Source organism: Papilio machaon, chromosome 20, assembly GCF_912999745.1.
Source record: "Papilio machaon chromosome 20, ilPapMach1.1, whole genome shotgun sequence".
Classification (NCBI taxonomy): domain Eukaryota; kingdom Metazoa; phylum Arthropoda; class Insecta; order Lepidoptera; family Papilionidae; genus Papilio; species Papilio machaon.
The window spans coordinates 6,036,756-6,052,997 of NC_060005.1; the positions used below are offsets into that span (position 1 = coordinate 6,036,756).

The window sequence follows — 16,242 nt, forward strand, 5'->3', positions numbered from 1 at the left end:
TGCCTTTTGCTCACTGTAGATGTAAGTATTATCAACAGTGAAGGTAGCACTAAATATGACATAGATATTAAAAAAAAAATTATTAGCCGACTTCAAAAAGAAGGAGGTTATCATTTCGTATGTATTTTTTTATATACAAAATGTAAAGTAATCTGTGGACAGTAGTCATAGCAACGGCTTCCTTCAAATTTCATTTGGAAAATTCAAAAATAAGTATTTTTTAAGATATTAGCGTTCACTAATTATTTGTTATAAAAGATAAAAAAAGGAATACATCTTTACTTTTTCTAAATCACTAGAATGACGTATAAAAAAACTTTGACAGATGACAAGCCACTTTTGACGCTAGCGCCACCTACTTTCAGATTTTCTCCCCATTAAAAACAACGTAAACGACTTAAAAAGGCCATAGTTTAATTTTATAACCTAAGTATATGGTAACAAATATGAATAAATTTCCAATTTGCTCATATTGTTCGTATCCAACATTACTTATATATAAATTCAAAGAGGTATATATTCTCTGATCTGTTTCAATGTATCTGGGTCAGTTAACTGCACCAGTCTCTCGAATGTCTCCACTCCAACTTGGTTCTTCAATGTTTCCAACTGGTTTTGAAAAAAACAAATAGAAATAAGGTTTTCAACCATCTTGATGGTTCGGAACTTTATAAGTCGCTATCACTGACCTATAGAAATGGACTGGCTATAAGACATAGTATTTTGTGCCCATTTGATTTTTGCCATTTTGTCGCTGATCGCAACTTATTCGAACATTTATAAGAAATTGCCTATCCATTTATAAAGATCAGTCGTCGCTGTGTAGTAAAGGGATGCGGGAAAGTCGAACTGTGCATTTAACTTCGTGCCACCAAAAAGATGGAAACGTTCTATACTTTGTTTTGGAGACATCTTATAGTGCATTTCAAATAATTCCTGAACTCGCACTATACTTATTACATCAAATCTACCAAATAGACTGCACAGACTTCTATTGAATGGACAGGCTTATAAGCCGTGGTATTTTGTGTTGTGCTATTTGATTTTCGCCATTTTGGCACTGATTGTTGCGGTTAGACAATTCGAACTAATAAAAGAAATAGAAATGTCGGGAATATTAACAGGAACATTTAAGTCAGAACAAAGCAAAGGCTGTAAATTCCAAACAATGATCTATCTATCTTTAGATATCAGTAGTAGACCGTAACTCCTCCCTCTCAGTACGGTTCTAAGACTCCCCCTAAACAATCTCGGCGTATAAATGTCTATAGCAGTGATTATCACATATTTCTTTTACCGGCCCCTTTGATAATCAATTATTTTTCAGCGCCCCCCATTTTTAATTCACCCCTAAAACTTAAAAAATACAATTTCATTACTTTAATTAATTTCAACGCCCCCCATTTTTTGAGCCCTTTAACGCCCACCTCTAGGTTCCAAACGCCCCCAAGGGGGCGTTATCGACAACTTTGAGAAACACTGGTCTATAGCGATATAGAGCAAAGTACCAGGATAGCATAAGTTACCTGGTGGTGTGTGACGAGGCGCAGATCAACAGCATGCGCGGGGTGAGCGGCGGCGAGGCGTCGACGGCGCTGCTCGTGTGGAGTATCCTCATTGCCTCCCCCCGCCCACCGCGCCGCACCCCCGCGACCCTCCAATGGTGACGCAGGCCGTGACCCCGGCGGTGCCACCAGACCACTGACAAACAAATTATAAGTAAACTCGAAACATATTGTTATCTCTATTTTGTCAAAGATAATAACAGGGATGACGATATGTTTTATATTGAGATTTCGGTCATAGAATTCGATACTCTATAACAGTGATTGTCAAACTTATTTCTTTCACCGCCCCCTTTGAAAATCAATTATATTTCAGAGCCCCCTAATTTTTATTCAGCCTTAAAACTTAAAAACCACAATTTCATTACTTTAATTAATTTCAATGCCCCCCATTTTTGGGCCTCTTATCACCCCCTCCTAGGTTTCAAACGCCCCCAAGGGGGCGTTATCGCCCACTTTGGGAAACACTGCTCTATAATAACATTGTATTGCGCAAGTCGCTTAGCAACTAAAATTGCCGCGTTTCATAGATTTACGTTGCTTTACTCTTAAGCCTTCACTCGTGTACTTACTCGACATATGTACCGTTGTCTTCAGTTTTCATAACATCGTTCAGTACCTCAGTGAGGTTGAGCAAGATGGCGGGGAACCTTTGCAGCACGGTCGCGTTCTGCGTCGTCAAAAGAGCTGCTAAACCTAGACCTAACATAGAAACAACAATCATTTAACAAAATCAATAAATCATGTCAAATCCATATCTATATATATAAAAGAAAGTCGTGTTAGTTACACTATTTATAACTCAAGAACGGCTGAATCGATTTGACTGAAAAGTGGTGGGCAGGTAGCTTAGAACCAGGAAACGGACATAGGATAAGGATAATTTTTATCCCGTTTTCTTTTTTTTTTTTTTTTTTATTCCGCGCGGACGGAGTCGCGGGAAAAAGCTAGTATCTTATATATTCCACTGCCGAAATAAGAGACAGTGGATATTTATAATCAAGTTAACTTACACACCATACCTAAACCGCATGATTTTTAAGCGTAGGTTTCTGAGACCCAAATCTCTTTATAAAACATATCGTAATTATCTGTTCCCTTATCCCTGACATTATCTTTGACAAAAAATATATAAAAACTAGCTGTCGCCCGCGACTCCGTCCGCGCGCAGTTAAAAAAAACTAAATGGGGGGGGAGGTTATGAAAACTAGATGTTGGCCGATTCTCAGACCTACTGAATATGCTCACAAAATTTCATTAGAATCGGTCAAGCCGTTTCGGAGGAGTATAACCACAAACACCGCGACAAGAGAATTTTATATATAAGATACGTTTTTAACAGAGATTTTGGTCTCAAAAACCCACTATATGTCATGATTTTCACATTAGATTATATCTAACAAAGTACTATTAAAAAACAGCCATCCCTTAAAGATAACAAGTTAAAAAATGAACTGACCTACAACTTTCCACCTTTCCACTTGCGTAACAAGATTCATCTTCTCAGTCCAAACATGTAGAACTTTATTCAGGACTTTTGCTGGATCCGAGTCATACTCTGTGAGACCATTGGCAGCTTCCTGCACCGCCTTGTAGAACAGATCTGATGACAGGAGAATGACTCGGGAGAGGAGACATAGTTGTACTGATAACACCATCGGCAGATCATCACCTTCTAATATACGTCTGGAATGGAAATTTATATTTTTGTATGATTATTTGTATGTCATTTTGATGTATGTCTCAAAACTCAAAATTTCTATGTAAATAATATTAAAGCCACAATTTTGAAATTTCTCAATATTATTTTTTAACTAGCTGTCACCAGTAACTACGTCTGCTGGGAATTAAAAGAAAACTTAATATGTAGCCTTTGTGTTCTTCTAGACCAGTGATTGTCAAACTTATTACTTTCACCGCCCCCTTTGAAAATCAATTATATTTCAGAGCCCCCCAATTTTTATTCAGCCCTAAAACTTAAAAACCACAATTTCATTACTTAAATTAATTTCAATGCCCCCCATTTTTTGGGCCTCTTATCGCCCCCTCCTAGGTTTCAAACGCCTCCAAGGGGGCGTTATCGCCCACTTTGAGAAACACTGTTCTAGACTATGTTCTACATCTATGCCAAATTTCATCAAGATCCGTTGAGCTGTTCTGAAGATACCTTCAAACAAACATACATCCATCTAAATTTATTATTTGAAATTAGTTTAGTATGAATTTTCTACTTGATCTTCTGTGTAAACCTAGAATGAAAGCCTCCTCCAGATTCTTCTATATCTTCCTGTCAGATATTAATCTGGTCTAGCCGTTCCTAGCAATTTTACTATATCGTGGCAACACCGCAGATAGTCAACATTGTAACAAAAAAACTTACCGTATAACATGTATTAGTATAGGCCATATAACTTTAACACCTAAAAATGCATTTCTCTCCGGATATGTCACACTAATCGCTATCTCAGCCATCTTGAGTGCAGCGATGACACCCTCTGTGCGCATGTCACTCAGCATGTCATCCAGTAGTGACATGCATTTCGCACCGGCACCGAGGAAGAATTCCTCAGGACATAGTAATGTGTACGCTTGCATTATGTATACAACTATCCTTAGATGTTCTGTAGATTGTTCTGGAATAAAGATATTACATTTGCTTAGTAGTTTGTCCTAACTAATTTGTTCTAGGTTTTTTGGCAGCTATTCTAAATGGCGACTAATATCAGCATTAATATTGCGTAATTATAAGACGTTATATACTAGAATTTAAGTTGGTATGCGCACGCGCAGAATTCTCGCCAACTCTTCTGTATATGCTATTTATCAAATACAGATATCTAACAAAAATATGAGAAAGGAGTAATCAAACAACACATTTCTTCTTATTTTCAAAAGCTTATGTATTAACTAGCTATCGCCCGCGACTCCGTCCGCGCGGAATTAAAAAAACCTTAATTAGTAGTTTATGTGTTCCTCCAGAGTATGTTCTACATCAGTGCTAAATTTCATCATACCTTCAAACAAATATCCATCCATCCATCCCATCTAAACTTTCGCATTTATAAGATAGAGGTGGGCCAACAAAATGAACTCACCTAATATGGGATACAAGTTATCAGCCAGCTGCAGCATGGCGGGGTCTGCGCTGTGCGATGTCTCCAGTATGGCCAGCCACAGCTCCAGAGCATCTTCTAGAAGATAGACGTGTGCTGGCTCACTCAGCTTGGTAGACTCGTTCACCACACTCAGTATCCATGGCCGCATGCTCGGAGCACATTCACCCAGCGCCTGCGAACGTATTTAATACAGTTATAGTTAAAAAAAAGACCAATTTATACATATCTAGTGTTAGATGTGAATCGTATCTATTGTTTTAAGACCAGGGATGATGAACAAATGGCACGCGAAACAATATTTTGGACACGTTACAAAATTTTATATACTAAGAAAAGTGTGTATGCGAACATGTGTGTGTCCTTTATGTACGGAATTCACATTAATAATAATAATAATCATCATCATTAGCTGATGCTGAAGGGCTTGGAGCCTATCTTAAGTTAGGGGGTGACTAGGACATAGTTTGCAGATATGTGTAAATTGCATCACCATGTTTTCCTTCACCTTAAAAGCATCAGATAAATATACATATGTAAATTAAAAGATTCGTACTCAAGACCTGCAGATAACAAGTCAAGCGCTTAACTCCTGAACCACCGACCGATGGTACACTCATTAAAAATTTCTTTACAAAAATAGCATTAATACGTAAAGGTTTAACACCCCTGATTTAGACATTTATAAAAATTACCTTTACTAAATGTACGATAGCAGCTAGAGCAGCTGCTCGCAACATGTGGTGGTGAGCTGCGTGGTGCCACAGCTGCGGCAAGTAGGCGAACAGTGGACCTGCACCACCACCACCATCACGAGCCACTCGAGCCCCACAGCGCTCTGTTACGTATGACACCACGTGCAGTACATGCATCTTCGTGTCACACTCCTCAGACTCCACCTGACAATAACATTACAATAGTAACCTACTAGTAGACTGTTAGTCAAATTGCTCCATCCATCCAAACTGTATTGTTTAATCCATATTGTCATTCCTTCTTTCTAATTCAAAATACAGAGCCAACATAACAGCCACTGTAATACAAATAAAGTACCAGGACAACATAAATACCAGTAGACTAGTAAACTTCTCCATGGAGATTTACTTCTATGAACTGAAAATGCTATCAGAACTAAATTATGACAGCTCACTAACGCCCCCCTGTCAACGTCATAAAAGTCACAAAATCCTCTTTATACTTTAGCTGTCATGTCATTTTTTCTTTGATATTTATGCGCAATATAATTTTCTACGTCTAAGTAGGTTTTATATATATTCTGAAAAAACCAACCAGCCATTGTGTGTTTACCAAGTACCAGGATAACATAACTTACTAGGAGGTCATACAACGCTGCGAGTGCATGTGGTGCGAAAGGAGCGAACACATCCACATCGAAGCTGAAATCATCAATGGTACTGCGCAGAGCCTTGGCGGCGGCCAACTTCACTGCGGGGTCCTCGTCCTTGCGGCTGAGCGGTTCGAGCAGCGCGGCGTACATTGCCGGCCGGAGAGCCTGCGATGCACGAACGCTGCTCCATGTACCTGTAATGGATGAGGTGATACTTTTAAACATCGTATACCGTGTATATAAATATTTGCATACTTAAACAATGTTTTCAATTAATTTAAACAGTTAATTGTCTACTAAATATGACTTCTGTAGTACTCACCGATTAACTGACAGACCCTCCTTCTTATTATTCTGTAGTTGTTATCTTTGATCTTTAACTCTTGACTTAAAACATTTGTAAACCATTCGTCAAAATCAACCTGCAAATAAATCAACATTTAAACAAAGAGTTCATAGCATAAATCAATAAAAGTTCACATAAAATATAATGAGCCTTCTGTAACAATAAATTTCATAGTTACCAACCTCAGCTCATTATACGTCCCCACTGAAGGGCTCCCCTACCCTAAGTTAAGGGTGACTAGGCTATAGTCAACCATACTGGCGAAGTGCGGGTTGACCTCACACATATCTATGAATTTCTTCTCAGATATGTGCAGGTTACAACACGAATGGTGAACGAAAAGATCGTACAAGAATATCGTACATATGTAAATTGTTATTCGAAAAATACATTGGTACATGTGAGGGTTCGAACACAGGACATACAGATTTCAAGTCAAGTGCTTAACCCTTGAGTTACCAAAGCTCTCGTATATATCCATCGCTATCTATATCCCTTACAATTCTTGAAAAATATTATCATTTTTATATTGAACTAGCTTTTTCCCGCGAGTCCGTCCGCGCGGAATAAAAAATAGAAAAGGGGGTAAAAATTATCCTATGTCCGTTTCCTGGTTCTAAGCTACCTGCCCACCAATTTTCAGTCAAATCGATTCAGCCGTTCTTGAGTTATAAATGGTGTAACTAACACGACTTTCTTTTATATATATATAGATAAATGAACTCACGTCATCATACAATTCGAAGGCGGCCAGTCCGACAGCATTGTAGACAGCATCCTTGTTGAGTATGGCGGGCAGGTCATCTGGCGCAGCTGGCGACTGCTGCAGCGCCCCCAGCATGCGGACCAGCTCCGGCGCCAGGGTCGTCCGGTGCAGCCTGAACAGCTCCATGAATACTGACTCTGTACACGGCTGTGGATATGTTAATATACGTTAATACAATTACTAGTTATAACACAACTCGGGTTAGACAGAAGTCATGGATTTCTATTTGGTGCAGTGATTGAATACTTATTATAATTTTGTGGAAATCTTATCTAGAATATATTGTCATTAAAATTGAATGTGTGATTTTTTTTTTCTTTGAAAAATGGAAAGATCATCTATAAGTTTTATTGCAAAACAATTATTATTTTTTTATTTTTCGCAATAATTAAAAAGTTATATCAAAATCAAAATTAATTTTTGAATCCAGTATCGAAGACGCGCCGAGAACTCCCGAACAAATCTGAGCGCGTGTGACGTCATACTGTTTTTTTTTTGTCAACTTGACAGCTGACGTATAATAGCGGTAAACGATGCATTTGGATATGTTCCGATATACACTGCGAGCACTGCACAGTGCTATCACTGTAGAAAAATTCGTTCTGTTATGGACTGCCAGTATACTGCCGCAGTACCCTAGGGAAATATATGACGTCATAAATCGCCGCCATATTCTACTGTGAGCACTGGCGTTTTCGAGGTAAGGTACTCGCAGTACCTTGATCACGTGATCAGTCAAAACCATCCGAGTGCCTAACGTCTTATAAACAAAGCTACAGTTTAATCAGAAAATTTTAAAGTTCTGTAATTAGTTTGGATTAATAAATAAAACAATGGAAGAATTGCAAAAATTAACCTTATTAGACTGTGTTGAATGAATGAAAAACATATTCTTTTTTATGAAAAAGTACTTACTTTTATTATATTATAAATTCAATTTACAATTCATATTAATTAAAATATTTTTAATTTGACACTACTCCAAAACAGTTTTTTTAATGTACTAGAAAACTTGAACACACTCATTTGAATGCTGTGTCAAAAAATACTGCTGAAAGTAAACGGGATTGCGTTCCGTTTTAAATCGTAACCAGTATAACTGGCTATAAAGGGACGGACGGCTTCACAGTATACTGAATTGACGTCACACTGTACAGTGGTCGCAGTGCATATCGGAACATACCCATTATGAATTTGCGAAACATTATGACGTCACAAGTATTGTGGCTATCGTTCACATTCACGTGACTATATTTTAATTTTAAATCGCTTGTAATTAATTGAAAAAAAAATATTTTTAGTTTTTCACGTTACACATCGATAAAATTAATAATTAAGTTTTTAAAATATATATAAAAAATAAACATTAATTTTTTTTTCACACTCCCAATTGTCTATGTCTGTATTCATTACTGTTTTACCTACTTTGTAAAAATGGCTGTTGGTCTTCCTAGAAATAAATAAACAAAAATATTCGGCATAATTAAATCTATAATCAAACAAGGATATCTTAACCGGTGAGAGGCGCTACTATCGCGATTGGTTCTGTCAATACATAATAAAACCTACTTAGACGTAGAAAATGACATAAAAGAAAAAATGACATGACAGCTACAGTATAAAGAGGATTTTGTGATTTTTATGACGTCGACAGGGGGGGCGTTAGTGAGCTGTCATAATTTAGTTTGACCCACCGGTTCAGATAATCTTGTCGGTCTACATATAATTCCAAAAGAATGCCGAAAGCTAATTTAAAGACACCATTTTAAATATATCTATATATAAAAAAAACAATTTCAAACAAAATGCATTCAAAAGTACCATTAAAAACAATCTCAAACAAAATGCACTCAAAAGTAACATAAAAAAACAATTTCAAACAAAATGCATTCAAAAGTACCATAAAAAACCATCTCAAACAAAATGCACTAAAAAGAAACAAAATAATGACATGAAAACTTCTTTCTTTCTTTCTTCTCTCTTTCAAAAACCCTCTAAACTCTAAAGAAAGTTCTCTTCTTTCTTGTAACATGTCTATATTGTATAATTATTGTTATTTCGCAGTCGGTGTCGGCCAAAGTAAATATAATATTATACATTTTATATTTGAGATGTATGAGACATACTTATGTTTATGTCCCTACTTAGGCCGAAACCGACTCCAAAATAACAATAATTATACAATATAGACATGTTACAAGAAAGAAGAGAACTTTCTTTAGAGTTTAGAGGGTTTTTGAAAGAGAGAAGAAAGAAAGAAAGAAGTTTTCATGTCATTATTTTGTTTCTTTTTAGTGCATTTTGTTTGAGATGGTTTTTTATGGTAATTTTGAATGCATTTTGTTTGAAATTGTTTTTTTATGTTACTTTTGAGTGCATTTTGTTTGAGATTGTTTTTAATGGTACTTTTGAATGCATTTTGTTTGAAATTGTTTTTTTATTTTACTTTTGAGTGCATTTTGTTTGAGATTGTTTTTTTTGAAGTCGGCTATTTTTTTTTTCTTAAAATTTTTGTTTTATTTCACAATTTTTAGTGAATTTGAAGTTCAATTACAAATTTCCTTAATACGTATGAGGAAAGAAATAAAGAAAAGGACTTTCCTATTTAATATGTGTGTACTTCAATTCAAAAAATAATTTAGAATGCAGCAGATAACCACTTATCCTTTAAACAGTGAAATAATTATCAAAATCGGTATACAAATTGAAAATTAACGAACTAATACATCGTAGCGTGCCTTTAATTTAGTCCAGCCGCGCGCCGCCGTAGAATTTTTCGAATGCGCGTAGTTTTTAATAATTTAATATCTTCCAAACTATTGATCAGAATTACATAGTTTAAAGGCTAATGTAATCTGCATTTAATACGCTAGCCATCAAATATATTTATTTGGATAAGGATTCATATCGAATATAATATAATAGCGCCGTAAGCTTACGACGCTGTTTTTCGTGTGCATTTTAATCGAAGTTTGTTCACAATAACATGGTTTTTGTGAGACATCCATAGATGATAGATATATGCCACCTGAGACTTTTATTTAGCAAATTTAAGGATCTATAATTACTCCGTACATCATTTTAATGTAGGTCATATAGTTTGACCTACGTAAGCCCAGAAAGCAAATTTGTGCTATTCATTGTAACGCGATGTAGCATTTTTCGTTTCCGCGTAATTTTATTCTTACGATATCTCCTAAACTATTAGACAGAATGATATAGTTTTAATTGCAAATATAATCTACATTAAATTCTCTTGATAATGAACATGTTTATTTACATAAGGGTTAATACTGAACTTGAATAATAGCGTCGGAAATAGGGCATGAATTTAATTAATGTTTCGTAAAGAAAAAAATGGTTATTGTGAGAAAACTATAAAAGATAGATATATGCTATCGCGGACTTTTATTTAGCACATTTAAAGAGCTACAATTCGCCATACATCATTTTGATGTAGGTCTTATAGTTTAGCCTACGTAAGCGCTGAAAGCAAAAATGTCCCTAATTTTCGCAACAAATTTTGAAGCTATATTCAAAATCTACTAGTCTTCTAGTTATTTAAAAAAAAAAAAACAAAAAAATGGGACCCACCTGCAAGTACTTCCTTTCGATTAAAATAATTTTTATCAAAATCGGACCACCAGGGACGGAGATTCGCGGTAACACACATAAAAAAAAAAAAAAAAAAATTCAGTCGAATTGATAACCTCCTTCTTTTTGAAGTCGGCTAATAAAAGAAAGTCGTGTTAGTTACACTATTTATAACTCAAGAACGGTTAAATCGATTTGACTGAAAATTGGTGGGCAGGTAGCTTAGAACCAGGAAACAGACATAGGATAATTTTTACCCCGTTTTCTATTTTTTATTCCGCGCTGACGGAGTCGCGGGTAAAAGCTAGTTAATCATAAATGTTGTAAATTGGTAGAAATTGTAGGTGATGTGTCAATTTACAATAAGTGTACTAGTCATGTGAGATTCTCACCCTAAGGCTATATTTCCATGACTCGCCAGCCTCGTCAGTGGCGAAGCTCTCAGGTTCAGCATCCCAGAGCGCGAGGTCGTCTCCACTGAGCGGGAAGTAGTGTGCCACGAGGTGCCGGCACATGTGGCACACCGTGCGCTCGTCCAGCACCTCCTGCTTCACCTGGTGCGCTTGCAGTACCACTGGACACGAGAAATTAATATTGTTAATAAAAAAAAGTAACAGATAATGTGTCAAATCAACCGAAACTACTATATTTATGTGCAAAAATATTTCATCCGCCATTTTGTGGCGGCCATCTTGGATCTATTTATAAACTCTACAAGTTGACCCCTTTCACAATTTTCAAAATTTATAAATCAAAAAATATTATTTTTTACACAACTGTAAACCTTTTGAAAAGTCTAATATGTGAAAGATATAATATAGTCAAACCGGGATAAAAGATAGTCGAATGGACTGTGATATTTTTCACACATATAGAGGTAATGGACCGGATAATGTCTCTCGCTTATGGAGGTTTAACATTTATGCAGGTTCGACTATATTTAAAACAAACTTAACCCGACAAGAATAGAATTAATTTAAAGATACTTACAAGGATCATTAACAGCTTCACCTTTGGGCAATTTATATTCAACACACTGGAGTATTGTCTTCAATATATTCAGACATTGTATCGTAAATCTCTCATATATGAGAGACATTCCTTGCTCCGTGAAGCAGTAGAACAGAGCAAATTCTAATGAAGGTCGTATGAGAGGCACATAAGAGAATGGATGGAAGCACAACACGCCTAGAGCTACTTTAGTTAAATGTATTATGAACTTTTCACATAACTCCAACGGGTAGATACCACGACCTTTAAGGAGTTTACCTGAAATAAAAAATCACATAACTTGGTTAAAGTTTCGAAAGTTGATATAAAGGCCAAAACCAAACTGGAGTTTGTTATTTTTCTTCAGAATGTTTATTTTAAAAGAAAAAAGATTTATCATTTTTTTTTTAACTTTAGTACAATTTGGCCACAATCACTAAAAATTCTGTTACATGTAAAGAGTTTCAAAAAAGCTAAAATCCAATATCTAATTCCTCTTAGAACTTGAGAACAATCATTATTAATAACATCCTACTTTGTTTTTCATTTCTAATTAACTATGAAAGAATCATTTAACGGTAAAATAAAATACTCACGGCATTCTAAACTTGTCTTAGCTCTATCAAACACGACATTCAAGAAGGCCACAGCATCCTCACTGTCATGTGCATTTTTAAAACCAAACACTGTCAGCTTCCTCAAGATCCTAAGACAAAGAAGTGCCTTCTCCAGATGTTCAGTGATCAGATCAGTTGCAGCACCCTCTTGTATGTTACGAAGAAATACTTGAGTGTTCTCGTGCCATAGTTGTAGTATGAATGGATACACAGAGTTTGTTAGTTCCTTAAAAATAAATTTAATTCATCATTATCAGCTCGCTATACATCCCCACTGAGGAGCTCGGAGCCTACCCCAAGTTAGGGGTGACTAGGCCATAGTCAACCACGCTGGCCCAGTGCGGGTTGGTTGACTTCACACATATATTTGAATTTCTTCTCAGATATGTGCAGCATCACGATGTTTTCCTTCACCGTAAGAACGTCGGATAAATGTACATATGTAAATAGAAAAACACATTGGTGCATGGCGGGATTCGAACCCAAGACCTGCAGTCAATTGCTTTACCCCTGAGGCACCGACGCCCTCGAAATTTAATTGTAAGGGATTAACTATTGAAATGCATTTATAATACGAAATTCACTTAATTATAAAAGTACGTTCTAAGGAGTATGGAATGCACACAGGAATAACATTGGCTAACTTTTTTTTTTAAATCTTCAGTGACAAAGTCGCGTGCGACCACTAGTATCACATAAAATAGTAACATGTATTTAAAGCTATTCCATATAAAAGAGAATTTAAAAGAATTGTTAGAGGATTCTATTAATGTTTCTTAACTTACAGAAAATGTTCTTCTATCACCAACAAGCCTCTTCGATGCTAATGCTTTAACCACATGATGGAATATAAGCAATGACCTGTGCTGCACGAGGGGTTGAGGTGCTTTCAAAGCACAGATCAAATCCGGCACCAAATTTGGCCAATTATTTGGACAGTCAAACCTAAAAAAATACAAATGTGAAATCGAAACAAAACATGAGTGCAAAAAAACTCCAATACATTCAATACCGCTGACTCTGCCCGTTCATTTTGGTACGTAAAAATCGTAGCGGTATTTAACGTGTTTAATTTGAACAAGGCAGATACACATAATCCAATTAAAGTATTCTTTGACAAAAGCTAATATCCATTATAGGATCCAATTACAGACTGACATATCCAATTAATCAAGTAGGTTAACTTGACGATCAAAAATAAATAAATTTATTTTGTACTTAGTAACTACGTTCAACTGACTTTCTCAAATTACCTTGTTTAATTAATACATATATGAAATTTTTCTAAATTAAATTTAATAACTTAATTATTAATTGTTGAAAATATAAAATAGTTTAATGGCTATATTATTTGTACAAAATAGATTAAAAATACATCCTATTTCAGTTTTTTAAGATGCATTTTCCTAACATTGTAGAATTCTACTACTTTCAATACTATAGTAATTATCATCTATTAAAATGAACTCTCAGAAATAAATTGATGTCAATAAGTAAATAAATTTTTTATTCAATCTAACCTTGCTATTTTTGATATCAACACCGCTTGTTGTGTTGCAATCTGTGTAACAGGTTCATTGAGTACAGGAGACGTCAGGATCCCCTGACGTAACTTGTGCTTCTCGTCATCAGTGATTGCATGAGGTGCATTCCTGCGCCAATATCTTTCCACTCCATTTTTGAAACACATTACAGCTAGCCAACGAACATTTACATCAATGGAGTGATTGGTTAAAACATTCTGTAATATAAACAAATAATATAATTATTGAGAACTTGTTATCATTGTTTAGTGTCAGTTGTAGAAAATAATAGCAACTGCAAATCATAATTAATACCACAAATTTATTTTATAACTAGCTTTTACCCGCGACTCCGTCCGCGCGGAATAAAAAAAAATGCACACAAGATAAAAAAAGTTCCTATGTCCATCTCCTAGTTCTAAGCTACCTCCCCATCAATTTTCAGCTAAATCAGTTAGACCAATCTTGAGTTATAAATAGTGTAACTATACACAACTTTCTTTTATATATATAGATTTCGCTTGAATAGTTCGTTCATTCATCATTAAAAAAAATTAATGAATTGACATCATTAAAATGTTTAGAATAAATAGATTATGCTATTTAATTTGATCTATATTTATTCAAATGAATCCCTATATCCCATGGTCACGCCATCACACGTGATCGGCTGGACCGATTTCACTTTTTTTTTGTTGTTGTGTTTGTTATTGTCAGAAGGTTCTTAATCATATGACAGAAAAAAATTAAAAAATTTAGATGGATGGATGGATAACGATGTTTGTTTGGAGGTATCTTCAGAAAGGCTTAATGGATCTTAATGAAATTTGTCTGGAAGAACATATAGGCTATGTATTAAGTTTTTTTTACTCCGCACAGACAAAGTCGCGGGCGACAACTAGTAAGCAATAGATTATGGATCCAAACATTTATTTAGTTTCATAATTGATGTTATGTACACTGTTGTCACTAGCGTCACTATAAATTTAGACATATTAACATGAATACAAGTAAGTTGGTGGCAATGAATGTGTTAACTAACCAAGAGAACTGAATAAAATCCAGGTTCAGTTTCCCATTCTTGTAGTTTCTTCTCTGCGGGCTTTAAAACTTCAGTGTCTTGACTAGTGGCACGATTCAGTGTGTCCAAGACCAAGGCATAAATATTTGGATCCATTGTGGCTGTTATCTGTAAAATTAATTTAAAAAAAACATGAAAAACATGAAATCACTCATATAATTAAAAAGTTGTTAAACCCATATAATGAATAACTATTTTTAAAATTTTTTAATTATACAGATTCCTTAACATAATAACTTTTATTTAAATATTATATGTGAGTATAAACTTCAGTATGAATTGTATAAAACATATTTTCATCCCTCATTCTTCTTGAAAAACATAAGATAAAAAAATAATAAAATTAATTTACTTCATGTAAAATAATGAAACATCTATTAAATGCTATAAAATTAAAACAATATATGTAAATGATACTATAATAAAATTATCAAAAGATATATATAACAATTGCATTGAAGTTGTTGAATAAGATCCACATATTTTTTTATTGTGCCTTTCATCTTTTGTATTTTTACTTTTACCCAAATGAGGTAATATAAAGAAAATAACCGAAGTGATTCAAAATCAAACCTAAATGTCTTTCATTAAATGTGATCTGGAATAACTTAAAACATAATGTGTGATTTTTCCAAACAAGCAAAATTGCAATGACATTTACATATTAAACACACCGGCAAAGATGTATTATGTAATTTTTACAATTGAAAAAATATGCAAGATGTGCCTTTTTCTGTATTGACATAATAAATTGAAATTAATTAAAACAAAATACATGACTTACACTTCACGACGAAAAAACAGATCACACAACATAACCTAATATTATTTGCGTATAACACTTATGAAGTTCATTAATTTAGAATCATTACATTACTTCTAGAATATGTAGGGGTTTATAAAAATAAGCCACAAATTAATTTATAACTATCCATGAGATATCGGAAGAAAGAATCAGCCAAATTTGATTCGAGCTACTCGGCTAAATTCTATCTGACAGTTTAATTGACAAATGGAAACTATGAAAACTGGAAACCTGTCAATCCAGTCCAGATTAAAATTACAATTTAAAAACGAAATTAGAAATTTCAAAAACCTTTCTATTGGTACCTCACTACACGGTAAAACCTTAAACGCTTTATGAAAATTATCAACCTTAATGCGAGTTTAATATCAAAACACGAAAGAAATTACGGGCGCGAAAAGTTAAACAGTAAGAGAGTAAAATTTACCACCAAAGTTTTTTGATGAGAACATAAAACATTTAAGTCAGCGATCTAGATTATTTATTTTTTTCGT

The 16,242-nt window shown here is 34.7% G+C and overlaps 1 protein-coding gene across 1 annotated transcript; it reads right to left on the minus strand.

Annotated features, from left to right (window-relative positions):
* Positions 1 to 339: 339 nt before the first annotated feature.
* LOC106711368 (importin-11) lies at positions 340 to 15,894 on the minus strand. The gene is made up of 17 exons (XM_045682776.1): positions 15,728 to 15,894; positions 14,905 to 15,051; positions 13,860 to 14,080; positions 13,125 to 13,284; positions 12,319 to 12,565; positions 11,723 to 12,001; positions 11,125 to 11,306; positions 7,100 to 7,285; positions 6,349 to 6,448; positions 6,012 to 6,220; positions 5,374 to 5,577; positions 4,661 to 4,853; positions 3,946 to 4,198; positions 3,025 to 3,251; positions 2,138 to 2,267; positions 1,527 to 1,701; positions 340 to 609 (listed from the first exon to the last, which is right to left on the minus strand). The coding sequence occupies exons 2-17, from the start codon at positions 15,037 to 15,039 to the stop codon at positions 505 to 507; spliced, it is 3,006 nt and encodes a 1,001-aa protein (XP_045538732.1). The 5' UTR covers positions 15,040 to 15,051; positions 15,728 to 15,894; the 3' UTR covers positions 340 to 504.
* Positions 15,895 to 16,242: the final 348 nt, after the last annotated feature.

Coding starts and splice junctions, on each gene's coding strand:
- LOC106711368 (XM_045682776.1), bottom strand. CDS start 15,039: ATGGATCCAAATATTTATGCCTTGGTCTTGGACACACTGAATCGTGCC. Junction 5,578..6,011: donor CAGCGTTGTATGACCTCCTA/GTAAGTTATGTT, acceptor TGTTATTGTCAG/GTGGAGTCTGAGGAGTGTGA. Junction 2,268..3,024: donor GGAAAGGTGGAAAGTTGTAG/GTCAGTTCATTT, acceptor TTTCTATGTTAG/GTCTAGGTTTAGCAGCTCTT.